Genomic DNA, 13,487 nt, shown 5'->3' on the forward strand with positions numbered 1-13,487 from the left:
AAGGAAAGTCTGGTTTCAAATTTAAACGAAAATGGGGTTGCACTGAGCCGACAAAAGCCCACACTCCAGTCCAGTAGGTGGCAGTATGAAACCATTATTTGCTGCCAAAAAACACGAAGAAGAGGCATCGGAAGGAGGAAGCCTGTCAGGTTGAAGATGTTATTGTCGTTGGAATTGAGCTCTTGTCTATTGTGATTTCCTCCATGTTTTTGGCGACCGGCTAATGTTAGCAGTGTACAAACCGTCGCTGACATTATTTTCTAAAGTTGTCACCTATTTTGAGACAGAGGAGTGGAAGCGTAATTTCACAGCCAACATCCTGTAAGCATAACATTTGTTTTCAACTTAACGCTTCTTCGTCAAATGTGCGGTTTGAGATAATGGTGTTGTTATTGGCTCAGCGGCAGAATTCAGTGACCTTTAGTAGCGCCTGTGAGTGTCGAGACGCAGTATGTTTACTAGCTACGTAATTTACGGTAACTCCCCGCCCCAGTACCTCACTCCTGGGGCGGGCTCATTGGTTTAATAGTCGCAGTCTGGCACCACTATTGATGAATCACAGCCGGAGACTACTGTGCGTATGTGTGTATGAATATCTATCTATATTATAACATGGTGCTTAGGACTCGCAACGGAATGAAACTCTAAATATAGGAAAGCTTCTAGGCAGGATCTAACTCTTTTCCTGTGCATTTTCCTGAACGAAAAAGCACAAGAGAGTAAACCTTTCCTAACATTATATACACATACCAATAACCAAGTTGCAAGTGCCAAAGATGAAATAGAGTTAGTAACGTTTAAGTATGACATCAATGTTGTAACTTTGTTTATTGGGTGATATCACTTTCTCAGTTTGATGACATCGCTATTGTTTATTGAAGTAGCTTTAGTGGCAGACTCTAAAGAACGTAAAACAATTTCAAGGAAGGTTACCTAGTCTTATATTGTGCATGACAGCCCTTACCCAAGAAGTGACATGAAGTGACGCTGAAAATGTGCAACCACACAAATAATTACAATCACCCAGATTGGTGATCTTGCACAAAAAAGATAAACAGCGGTTAAAATTAGTGTTTTACATGGCACCATTTTTCTCAGTTAATATATTTCTAAAGCTACTATAGACATGACTTTTTCACCAGATGTTGGTTACAACTCAAGTAAGCTGTACATACAAAGAAACTGAAACAAATAAGTTAAGAAATAAAGTTATGACTAATAATGTGAAATGACACTGGGGAAAAGTATTGAACACGCTTACGGAAATGTTTGTATTACTTGGTACGAAAGCCTTTGTTGGTAATGACAGCTTCAAGACGCCTCATGCTTGGAGAAACAAGTCGCATGCATTGCTCAGGTGTGATCACACTGCGGTGTGATTTTGGCCCATTCTTCCACACAAACAGTCTGACCTGTAGTTCTTTCCATAGAATTTCTCGGCCATTCTAGCAGCTTTATTGTCTTTCTCTGAAACCAGTCGAGAGTTTTCCATGGCTGTGTGTTTGGGATCATTGTCTTGCTGAAATGTCCACCCTCGTTTCATCTTCGTTTTATAGCTTTTCATTCCATATGTTACAAGTTTCATATCCATGTCCTGTAATATCGTCAGTCACCATCTGTAAATAGCAGCCTTTCATTCCATTCATTCCCTATTCTCATGAATCATTGATCATTGAGCGCCATGCCATTAAAGACTGTACTATAAATATACAGCTGATGTCTGAAAATGAAATACAAAATGGCTCCAGAAAGATGAAAATGACCTGAAAATCATGAAATTCTGTATCATTTCAGTATTTTTATATTATGTCTGAACTGCTCAGTGGAAATCTCATACAGCTTAAGAAGGTGTGAGACTTGAAACAGGTTTGTATTGAGGCCTGTGTATTACAACAGTTATTTTCTTTGCGGTGTAAAGTACGCAGAACTTGTAATCGTAACAATCATAAAAACAAATCGTGAAATCTTGAGGGAACTGCAGAGAGACTTGATCTGTCAAATGTAAACTCAACATGGGTGTTTTGGACCTTGTGATCATTTTCTTTTTTTCCCTCTTTCTTTTCAGTGTGTGGTCATTGTCCTCTGTTCTCCAACCCGTCCTTTGGAAAAGGACTCATTGTAAGTGGTCGGGCAAATTGAGAGCCAGTACATTAGGCAATGCAGGAAATGCCTCTGTTCTTCAGAAAGAGGAAACCCAGCGAGGACGCCAAGAAGAGACTTGAACATCAGCTTTGCCAGGTGAGAGTGAGTGTGTGTGAGAAAAGCTGGGGGCTGCAATCAAGACTGTTTTATACAAAATATCAGAGACAAACTGCAACCTTAACATCAATCAAACTAATGTCAATTTGTTGTGTAAGATCTGTCACTTATAATTGTCAATTCAAAACCAATCCACTGACTTCAGGTCCTTGTGTTTTTAGTCTAGGGAGGCAGGTTCTGATGACATCCTTGACCTCTCATCCTGTGAGCTCTCAGAAGTGAGTATGTTACTGTTTGACCACCATCTTCCCATCTAGGATATATCCGTGGAGGTGCCATACAAAGTTTGTGACATTTGTGTGCCGAAATAAATGCATTTACAATTGCATGATCTAGGTCTCTTAAGCAGTAGCAAGCATACTTTGATTGGTGCCACTTTCACTTGCATTAAAGGTCAAGAGGATTTATTGCTTTGTTGAAGTGCATTGAGATTTGGACCATGTTCTGGTGTGTGGTTGTAGACTTAAAAGCATTGTTTCCCTTCACTCTGTTCTCCCATAGGTTCCCTCCAGTGCCTTTTCCATTTGTAAGGTGCTACAAAAGAAGGTAAATATGAGACTCAAGGCGTGTTTATTTTCAGGAGCAGAGATAGTTTGCTGCCTTTATATGTAACATTAGAGGATACTAACTGTACATTTGATTAAGTTTACATCAAACATTTGTTTTTATACAGCATATGTGTACGTCTTTGTCACCTCTCTGACCTTTGCTTCTCCCCTACTGTAGGTCCTTATCCTCCATAACAACGAGCTGAGGTTGCTGCTGCCCAAAGGATGTATAATCACCACACTGGCCGCTTTAAAGGTGAAATAATACAGAACAATGGCGTAATACCATGATCAGAAATCAATGTCAATGTGGCTTGTTCGTTTATATGACTTTGTTGAGCGATCCGGGTTAAATTTGCAAGATTTGGCAAAATAAACAAACATGATGGTAATATCTTTGGTAATCAAACTTGCAATTGCCCCTTTGAATTTCTCATGTGGAGGAAACAGTCAAATGAAAACAATATCCCCTATAAAGCCAGAGTTCTCCAACTAGGACAGTATTCTGTGCATAATGACGTGTGGCTTTACTGCATAACAATGATTTACAGGCTTCAGGATAGTTGCCTTTAGTTTATTTTCCTTAAGTGAAAGGTCATATTTAATTGATAGCCAACATGTGGCAATAGTGTCACTACTAACCTCTGTAATTGATACATTTGTTGGAAGAATGGGAAATACCTGAGACTGATGAATCATTTTGATTTAAGTCGCCTTCCTCTTTAATTACGTCTTAATCTATCCTTCAAGGTTTTGGATCTTCATGACAACAAGCTCTCTGCTCTACCAAATGACATTGGACAACTAGCATCACTGCAGGTAAAGACAGAAGGAGCAGGGTTTCTGCTACAGAGGGATTTGAATGAATAAATGAAAGTCATCGTCCATTTCTGTCCGTTTTGTTTCCTTGTTAGATTCTAAATGTGGAGAAGAACTGCATACAGGTCCTGCCAGACTCCATTGGGCAGCTACGGTCTCTGCAGACACTCAATTTGAAGGGTATGCTGTTAACTGTATGGTTTCCTGTGATAGTGTTACTGAACTCTTCATACTGTCAGCCACATCTGTTTGTCAGCATATACTGTATAATCGTAGGGCAGCACTTAGGACGGCACTTAGGGTGGCACTAAAACTATAATATATTTAAGTTTAATCTATGACAATGATGATGATTCATGTTACACTGGTGTTGTTTCTGTTATTCTCCTATGTTTTGTTTCTAATAGCTAACTGCCTTAGCGAGCTGCCAGACACTTTGGCGTCTATGAGCAGCCTGCGCACTCTGGACCTGAGTGAGAACAACATCCTCCGGCTTCCCAAATCTCTGGCTTACATTCGCACACTAGAGGTTTGCCTGTCTTTGGGTTTCAATTTACAGCCAGGCAAACTTAAACACTACACAAGCCCCCTTATCTGTGTTTGTGCTTTGACAGAGCTTCACACTTGATGCCGCCATGATGTCATACCCGTCTGCATCGGTGTGTGCAGGAGGTACAGAGAGCATACAACGCTTCCTGTGCTCTGGTGAGCGCTTTACTTGTATTCTTCTGTTAGCTCACTCCCAATTACGGTTTTCTATGACAATATTGTTGATTTTTTTTTTTTTTTTTTTTATTTTAATTTTATGACCATTTTCAATTCTTTTCTATGTAGGACTTAAGCAAGTTAACACCAAAAACACTTAAAACAATCTAAATACATTTGAATTCATAAATAGTAGAGAGCCACATGTTCAGTTGAATGTGAATAAATTAAATAATTTTCTGAGTAATTCTGGGACTCCTATTTTCCTAAATCCTAATCCTAAATTATCTCGTTAGAACCTGCAGATGGTGCTTAAATGCTGAAAGACCCACCACTATCTATGTTCAAGTTGTGTATCATGGCATTACTAAACCCTCTTGTTCTGAATTGGCCAGCGATAACACATATTACATGAGTACTGGGCTGAGGCCACTGCTTTATTTCAACAAAATCATTTAAAGCACTGGTCCAAACCTATGTGAAGAGCTATGATAGAAATTATGCTATCTCGGAAAATGTAATTTGAGCAAAAAAAGAACAGGCTGAACAAAATGACTTTGCGTGTGCAGCCTGAGAGATAAAGATCCATGTCAATCACGTTGCGTGGTTTCCTGGGAAAGACAGGGCCTAGGTTCTCCACATTTATCTTATCAGCCCACCAATATAGGACCCTAAGGACATACCAAAATAAGCACACACTGACAGAGACAAAGCAGGCATGACCACATCACACAAGACAGCTAGAGTTGCTGTGGTGGGCAATCGGGAAGTGGTAAAGCTGAATGAATAACTAGGGAGTTGCTTTACTGATTTTTCAGTGATTGAGAACAGGTATTTTAGATTGAAGTATTCTTTATACAAAGCTCATATGTCCCTGTACTGCCCCTCAGTTTCAGGGGTGGGAGGCTGTCTGGGCATAGCCTGCCAGGACTTTCAGCTGTTGTGTGCCAAGACTGATATACCCAATAAAGCTGATCATTTAAATCCACTGGAGTGGATTTCATTCACAATCAGGGATTTAAATCATAAGCATTGCAATCTGCTAAATGTATTTGTGGTCTAAGCCACAAAGTACAAAGTATAGCAGCTCAAACATATTTAAAAATAAGGTGTTATGTGAATTGGATTGAGGATGATGTTTATCCAGGTTTAACATTTTGTGTAAATAGGTAAACCTGATTTAAGCCTTGTTGGTGCAGCTGGTGAAATGATTTTATACAATATTACATTAGAATGACACAATTGGTTGGTTTTTGGTTAATGTGGTGTTTCAGAGCTGGGAGAGGACTACTGCCCCCCCTCACAGTATCTCCTGCCAGTATTGGAGAGTGACTGTGCCCAGCAAAGCTCTGATAAGGTGGATGGCATGGAACAAGCCTGGCAAGTGAGTGGCACATTAATATTTATATATGCAAACATGACCTGTTTAGAAGACAGATGTTAAACGAAGGGGTGCGATCAAGGTCACGGATACATGACGGGTGGATGCATTAGGAGAACAGTTAAAATTGTGTGCCAAAAAGTAGTGTCAGCGCCTCAGCAGTAGACCTGTGGTGAGCAACTGGTCTCCATTTATCAGACAAAACATTGAGGTCCACCCAATTAATTCACTTAGCTTTCATTGACTTTTATCATTTTGGAAATCAGATACCATCCAAATATCCATGTCCTAGTGCACTTTGATTACGTAAAGATTTCTGTTTTCTTTCAATCCTGGATGTCTAATTTAAGCTTGTTCCTTCTCTGTTGCAGAACACATTCAGTGACTATGAGAAGAGAAAGGTGTGTGTGCCCTCAGCTGATATGTTGACAGGCTTGTAGGCTTTCTTTATTGCACCATTTCCATAATAAGGAATTTTCATTAGAACAGAGGCACATTATCTCCTCTGTTATTGTTTATCTTATCAGCGTCACACATACACACAACTTAAATGAAGTTACAGCAGTCTTTGTGGATTCAGTTATTATGCTTCAACAAGCTCATAGCTGTATACAGTATCTAATGATACACATCTTTAACTGGTTCATTTTAATTTATAGCTTACTCTAGAGAAACCTTTCTTAGGGGCAACTGAAGTCAAGTCCAGGGGCAAAGCAATAAGGTCACAAGATTATTGAAACACATGAAGGCACGCACATGATGCTACAATCGCCTCTTTCTCTTTGTTTAGGAACAAAAACAGCAGGAGAAACTGGCTTTTGAGCGGCACCGGGATGAGAGGCAAAGGGAACAAACTCAGCTCATGCTCATGAAAAACTTCTGCAAGGAGAACATCCTTAACTCAGTCCGACAGGTACACAACATGATTGCCCATGCTTACAGTTCATGCACTGATTTTCGACATATATGGAATTGGTCTACCAGATGCAAACCACTTCCTTGTGAGTTGTCATCATCAACACTTAATTAATTTCAATTGGCTATTGAATTCCTACATATGTCGTGTGTGTTTTGTGTAAGAGAAATTCTTGATGAAGCACTGATACCACATATAGACTAGACTCGGCATTGGTTTAATGAAGATGTAATGACTTTTAGAGCCGTCAGAGAAGATGAGTTTTACAGATGGGGCAGCGTTGCTCTGGTTCGTACACCGGGTTGACACGTTCTGGAACGGACGCCACACAATGCACCTCATTATTTGGTTCGCAGGGGCACCATTCACGTGACGGCTGTTTGTCGCAGTAAGAAGAGAGAAAGAGGATGTCGGTTAGATTATTCAGTACATTTAAATTCTGTGTGAGATGCAGCTTCAGTGGATGATAGCCGATCCTTTATGCTATCAGCTGATATTTGCTCTTTTAAAAATGCTGCTTTTCCGATCTAATAAACAAGTGCATTAATAATTCAAAGAGCCAGTTTAATGGGATACTTGCATTTGAACCCATTAAGCCTTGAGATTACTCTGAATGAAATCCGAATCATTAGGATAGTTGCTTGTTCTTTCCCAGTTAAGATGTGAATCAACATCCTTGATTCATTTATCACTTTATTCTCATGCATCATGGGTACAGCCTTTATACGATGAAACAAACAAGTCAACTTGTTTTCGTACAGTGTTAGATTTTGTATATATTTGTGGGTTTGTTTCACCTATTAACATTTAAATTCTATTTACTGTGCAGGAGCAGGAGCGGCAGGAGCAGGGAGTCTCCCAACAGCAGAGGGCTCAGGAGGCTGGACGGCTACAGATACTGGAGAAAGTTAGACAAGCTGAGGACAGTATCAGCAGTCGCATCAGCAACATGTTAATGGACAACAGTCGGTAGGGACAAGTGGAGAATGACTCTACTTCTATGTTTGGTCGTAAAGCGTTTTTGTAATTATTCTTTAAATTATTATCTACTTTGTACATTGTCTAAAAATGAATGTCTCTTATCTGCTCCTATCTCCTTCTGTCTTCTAGGCAGAAAAAAAGTGCAGAGATTCTCCAAGTTATGGAGGAGGACCGGTGAGTGGACCCTTTAATTGCAACCCTGCAAACAATACAAGTCTACTAAAACTTTTTTTTATCGTCTTACTCATTATTGTTAACATTATTCATTTCTATTTATTATCCCTTCCTCCAGGGAAATCCATACTTGTCTTAAAAGGATGGATAATAAAAAATAAACAAATGAGCTAAAACAGTCTATTTTTCATTGTGGAATCCTTGCTTCCGCCAAAGTGCTATGAGAATTGAAACTCTGAGGCTTTAAACTAGACCCGCTCCGGCCCCGACCTAACCTGATACCAAAAAGATGTGGAAACATAGATTTGAAGGATATAATTTTTTCACCATTTCTTACTTCCACAGGATCCGAATGGAGCATTTGACTGCTATTACTCAGGAGGAATCCAATTCACTCAGGGAAAGGGATGTGGCAGGTAAGCTGCTTCAGACCATCCAGTAGTTGTCTTTTTCTGCATCTGGCTTTGTCTTGTTTGTTTCTTAAATGATCAAGGTTGTTGATATTCCTGATTCCTGACTCCTGGTGACTAATCGGGAGTATCAACGACCCTGAGTATGACCCATCAGGAGTATCAACATCTCAACAACATTCTCAAATTACCTAAAATCTCCTAGATCGATCTTTCACAATTCATCCGCTCTGTTGCCTTAAACAGTTGTGTCTTAAGTGGCGTAGCAACTAATGCTTTTTATTGGCAGTTCATTCAATTACCTGTGGTCATGTGCTATAAGTCATCAGTGTCAGTAAACGCCCACTAAATTGAAGAAGAACTGCTGCAACACAAAACTGAGCAACCCTGATTGGAATTTACTATAGGGTTATTAGATATCACCCTTAGTTTTCAACATATTGTTGGAGGTCATCAATTGTAAATGGAATGAATGTGACTATAACTTTATATTAAATCCTATTATTTTTTTCTTACATTATTTTTCCTCTGTGACGTCACTTAACCATTCTTTGCCTGTCTGTCTGTCTGTCTGTCTGTCTGTCCACTCCCTTCTTTCTCTATCCTTTTAGTGGCCATGCAGAAGATGCTGTCAGACAGCTACGCTATGAGCCTTCTTCAGGAAGCCATTTACTCTCGCAGACAGAGCTTGGTCTCTGAGGCCTGCAGAAGGTTGGACATGGGCATATATTCAACCGAGATCTGGCCAAATTCATATGTAATATGTAGACAATGTATGTAAAGATATTGTAAAGTTTAAAGTAATTTTTCCTCATGTCATTGTATAACAGTATGGAGAATATCGACAGGAAGTTTGACCAAGTGCTCTCCATTCAAGTGTTAGACAAATCCAAAGCCATCAACCAAATCTTAAAAGAGGTATGTGACGTTTGAAGATCATTCAGAACAGTGGTTGAATACATTCTCAGGGGACATGCAGCTTAATGGAGAAAGTAAATTCACTGAAAAAACATTGTTAAATTACAATGTGGTAAACTGCCAAGCTTGGTACGCTGTCACATGCTGTCATGCCCCTATGCAGGAGGAGATGCAGAAAGCAGCATTCCAGGCCCTGCAGCTTCAGAAGGACAGCGTACATGGCTACATCCGCAGTCAGGTCTGTCAGCTATTACTCAATAAAGCAACAAAAAAAAAAGCACACTTACTAAATACATTAACGAGAACCTTTAATTACGTGATGAACTAGTAACCCTAATGAAATCATGGAAATATTTATTGCTTCATACTTCTTATCTCCACTGTTCTCAGATCAAACTTATAGAGGGTGAATTAAAGCAGCTCACTAAACTGGAGCTTAAGAGACGCAGTATGGATGCTGAGAACCTGCAGGTGGGAATCACAGTGCTCTTGTTTTTTTTCCTTAAAAATATTTGTTTAGAATAGATTTGTTCTTGAATATCCAATCCACAACGTGTGTGTGTGTGCCTGTGCCTGCAGGAGGTTTTGGTGGAACAGCGATCAGCTCTGGGTGACATTTTGCAGCAGCTCCTGAAGCAGAAGGACCAAAGAGAGCAGGAGCTCCGACAGGTTCTGGTGAGGAACTTTATCACCAGGCACACACCTGACTCGTGTATTTCTTACCGTGCTATTGATTTCGGTGCGGTGACTAAAGTTGACTAAGCAGGGAAGTGCAACTACCAACATGTTGCCAGAAATACATTGTCATGTGTGTTTTGGTACCCACAGTAGAAGTTTGTATTTGTCTGTGTTTATGTGTGCTTGTATGCTTTACAGAGGGAGATGGAGTATAAGTCGGAGTCCACCCAGCAGAACTACTGGATGATTCAGTATCAGAGACTGCTTGATGCTAAGCCACTGTCACTGAGCATGCAGGTAGATTAAAATGTTTACATTACAAGGCAAACCAGTCACTGAACTTTACATTATTCTGATAATGAAATCTCATTGCAGGAAGGCGGTTTGGAGAAAGAACTTGTCGACCTGTTATACAAACTGTCTGCTCAGCACTACCTACCCATTCTGGCACACCATCGAATAACGGCTGAAGCACTTCGCCACATGAACTCCTCCGACCTCAAAAAGGTCAGTCTGCAGCATCGTTTTACTAATATTTAGAGTAGTATTCACATAACTAACGTGTGTTTTCAGACTTTTGGTAAATGAAATGATACAAATCAATATATCTAACAAACTTTTAGAAAGAGTTTGCGGTATGCTTTAAAGCCACAGGTCTGTACTTTTACAGCAGTTCATGGCTTGTCTTTACGAGCCGGGTGAGTGATTAAGGTAGAAGTAAAGTGGTTTTTCATAATGCGGGCATGATGATCGACCTCTGATCATTAAGTAACTGTTGTTCTGATGAAACTGACCACATTCATAGGTCTAAACCTCCTCAAACTTTTTGTTTTCTATTCTATTTTCACACTGAAGATTGCATCAAGTTTTTATGATTGACAATATGAAGAATTTATTATTTTTTTCCAGATTCGCATCAATGAAGTTGGCATCCAGAAAGCTCTTCTTAATTGGGCCCAGGAACACCGTCCTGAAGGTATTCTTTACATGTTTTTTATTTCCACATAGAGGTAAGAAAGATTTAACTCATGACATACTGTAGTTAACCACACCCACCAACGCCCATGGTTTTGCAATGGGATGACCATCGAGCTGATTAAGATGTGATTGTCACTTTGTGCGACGAAAGATTCCCCAACAAAATCTGCACTAGTAGGCACATCGACCCAGTTAACAGAACCATGACAATGTGGCTTCACTAATATCACTCTGGTACCCAACAGTTATTTATCACCAACACTTCCCAAGTTCAAATCAATATTTCTTTCCTTTTTCTTTTTTGTTTCTCCCCTCACAATCTCAAAAACGTCCCATAACTGTACGCTCATTGTCATGTCAAATGCTTTTTTCAATAAAAATATTCAATAAGGCTTTATTTGAAGGGAGAGAGCCACTTCACACCAAAGGCACACAATGCTGGAGAGACTGTAACATGACCTGGACAGGGCTGTTGATGCAACAATTCCAAGAAATATTAATGATGTTAAATTCCGGATCACTGTAATGTGACACCGAACACACCCAACAGGACGAGCCCTTTCTCAACTGCTAGAACTGGGATGAATTGGGTTGTAAATCAATACCACTGTAACCTGTTTCAAATATTTATTCCTCAAACAGTAGGAGCCTGTTGCGCTATTGAGCAGGAAGAGGAAGCTGGTATTCCCCCATCCCCTCCCATGCTTCCCAATGTCTCAGCTTACCAAATGCCTAGCTCACCCCTTACTCCAGGGAGCCCCGTCACCCCCTCAGCCCCGAGTCCTGTGGAGGGACCAGGGAGCGCCGAGTGTGTGGTCTGCATGGAAACAGGGGTAAGAAAAGCACTCAAAATAAAATGTATACAATCAATAAGACGGTTAAAAAGTATAGATCAAACCAAATTAATAAACTTTCTCATGGACTGGGTGTTCTGTTAAACAATGAGTTGGCTGTTATATATACTTTTGCAGGTGACAAACTGAAGCCTGTGTGTTGTTTTTCTCCAGCCTCAGATTATCTTCCTGCCCTGCGGTCACGTGTGCTGTTGTCAGGTGTGCAGCGACGGTGTGCAGAGCTGCCCTCTGTGTCGCAGCAACATATCCCAGCGTATCCGCCTCTTCCACAGCTGAAACCCTTTACGACAACATCATCACTTCTGCATGATTTTAATGCATTTATCTACCAACGTTTTCATATATTGAAAAATCTTTTAGCAGCTCCTTCAAAGGTTATAAATCTATTCTATATCTTAGGGCCAGATTTACCAAGTGTGGTGCAAATTACCGCCCAGGCCATAAATATCTGCAGGGTATCTGTGCAGGGTATTTACCACTCATTAACTCATTATAAGATATGATAGAACTTTATTTATCTCTACAGGAATTGTTGTGCAACAGTTGCAGTACAAGTAGGAGATTGAGAGATTCACATCTAGTGCAAAAAAACCCCATGCAAGAATACATAAGAGCAGCAGGGACAATAAGGGGAATGTGCAAACTGGGTGTGGTCATATAACGTGAATATATATATATATATATACAATTTATACAACATTTATGTATGTTTATGAGCACAGCCACAGCGAGTTTATTTGAGTGCACTGCCACTATTTAAGATGCTTCTTACATCCGTTTTACTGGTGTCTCTTTTCTCTGTGATAGTGTTTGATTTGATAGATATGATAAATAAGCCATATTAATTTATTTTCTTTCTCCTCTCCCATTTTTTGACGCCCTGTTATGCATATGCATTGACCCCCCCCCCCCCCAAAAAAAAGCCAAACCCTTGGTGCATCACGTTGGTAAATCTGTAAAAGCTCTGCAAAACCCTTAGTAAATCTGGGCCTTGGTCTTTAAAATGCTAACATGTCCACTTTTCACTAATGTAAAAATGGCATTGAGATTATAATTTAGATGAACTGTCCTGTTAAGGTGCACACATTTACAACCCCCCCCCCCCTTCCTCTCCCCCTCAGACTCCTTGGGTCAAGACACATCCAACCTTACAGTCCACACACATTTCTGCCAGACTAGATTTTTCTCCAAAACAGTTTTTGCCTCAACCAATCCTGAAAACAGAGCAGCTGTTCATAATCATTGTCATCATGCTAAAATGAACTGCCAAATCTGGGTGGATGTATCCCATTGTACAAAATGCTATCTCTCATGAATTAATTAGTCTATTGTAACAAAACTTGGTGGACACCTGCTCTGAAGACTTGCGCAAAAAATGACGGTGTGTCTGTTGTGCGATAACAACCACCGGAACATTCCGTCACAAATTTGTCTGAACAACAAATTGTACAATCAAACTATTCTTTCATGGACTGTTACTTCCTGTTTCTCCATGTTCACCACACATTTTCTTTCATTTGTGAGATTATTGATGCTGGAACCCTGCCAATGCCAACAGTTAGAAAGACTCCAGATGATATTACTGGTTTGATTGTGACTGATGCTTTTGTGCTTCTTGACATATTGTAATTTGAGTTGAATTCTACAGGATCCCGATGAGCCAGTTTGAATGCTGTATCATGAATCTCCCCTTTCTCTTGTCCACTCTTATGCTCGTTGTAGCGTTGGTCACATGAAAGTGTTTTTCATCCTATGTGAGTTATTACTATCAGTCATATGCTGCTTGCTTCTCAGATGGCACGAAGCTTAAATTAATGCATCTTAATGCACTGAACTTAAATACAGACAACAGAACAAATTAGATTT

General features: G+C 40.0%; 1 protein-coding gene across 2 annotated transcripts; it reads left to right on the forward strand.

Moving 5' to 3' along the window:
- The first annotated feature begins 131 nt into the window (after positions 1 to 131).
- On the forward strand, positions 132 to 12,531 carry lrsam1 (leucine rich repeat and sterile alpha motif containing 1). Of its 2 annotated transcripts, none has more exons than XM_076163827.1 (25): positions 132 to 149; positions 2,066 to 2,238; positions 2,421 to 2,477; positions 2,761 to 2,805; positions 2,986 to 3,063; positions 3,558 to 3,626; positions 3,722 to 3,806; positions 4,034 to 4,155; positions 4,241 to 4,331; positions 5,606 to 5,715; positions 6,084 to 6,113; positions 6,503 to 6,625; positions 7,458 to 7,597; positions 7,739 to 7,783; positions 8,129 to 8,199; positions 8,805 to 8,904; positions 9,024 to 9,111; positions 9,275 to 9,349; positions 9,502 to 9,582; positions 9,691 to 9,786; positions 9,988 to 10,086; positions 10,165 to 10,296; positions 10,699 to 10,765; positions 11,410 to 11,600; positions 11,775 to 12,531. In XM_076163827.1, exons 2-25 carry the CDS (start codon positions 2,158 to 2,160, stop codon positions 11,895 to 11,897), a joined length of 2,199 nt encoding a protein of 732 aa, XP_076019942.1. In that variant the 5' UTR covers positions 132 to 149; positions 2,066 to 2,157; the 3' UTR covers positions 11,898 to 12,531. The 2 variants fall into 2 exon arrangements, with proteins under 2 accessions (XP_076019942.1, XP_076019941.1); XM_076163826.1 differs by lacking the exon at positions 132 to 149 and adding an exon at positions 266 to 321.
- Positions 12,532 to 13,487: the final 956 nt, after the last annotated feature.

The sequence above is a fragment of the Genypterus blacodes genome, unplaced genomic scaffold (genome assembly GCF_046128005.1).
Source record: "Genypterus blacodes isolate CSIRO-AG114 ecotype Tasmania unplaced genomic scaffold, CSIRO-AGI_Gbla_v1 ptg000133l_1, whole genome shotgun sequence".
Lineage (NCBI taxonomy): Eukaryota > Metazoa > Chordata > Actinopteri > Ophidiiformes > Ophidiidae > Genypterus > Genypterus blacodes.

Excerpts from the sequence above, each read along its gene's own strand:
- lrsam1 (XM_076163827.1), top strand. The coding sequence starts at position 2,158 with ATGCAGGAAATGCCTCTGTTCTTCAGAAAGAGGAAACCCAGCGAGGAC. Across the intron at positions 3,064-3,557 it reads CCACACTGGCCGCTTTAAAG|GTTTTGGATCTTCATGACAA; the intron begins GTGAAATAATAC and ends CTATCCTTCAAG. Across the intron at positions 7,598-7,738 it reads ATGTTAATGGACAACAGTCG|GCAGAAAAAAAGTGCAGAGA; the intron begins GTAGGGACAAGT and ends TCTGTCTTCTAG.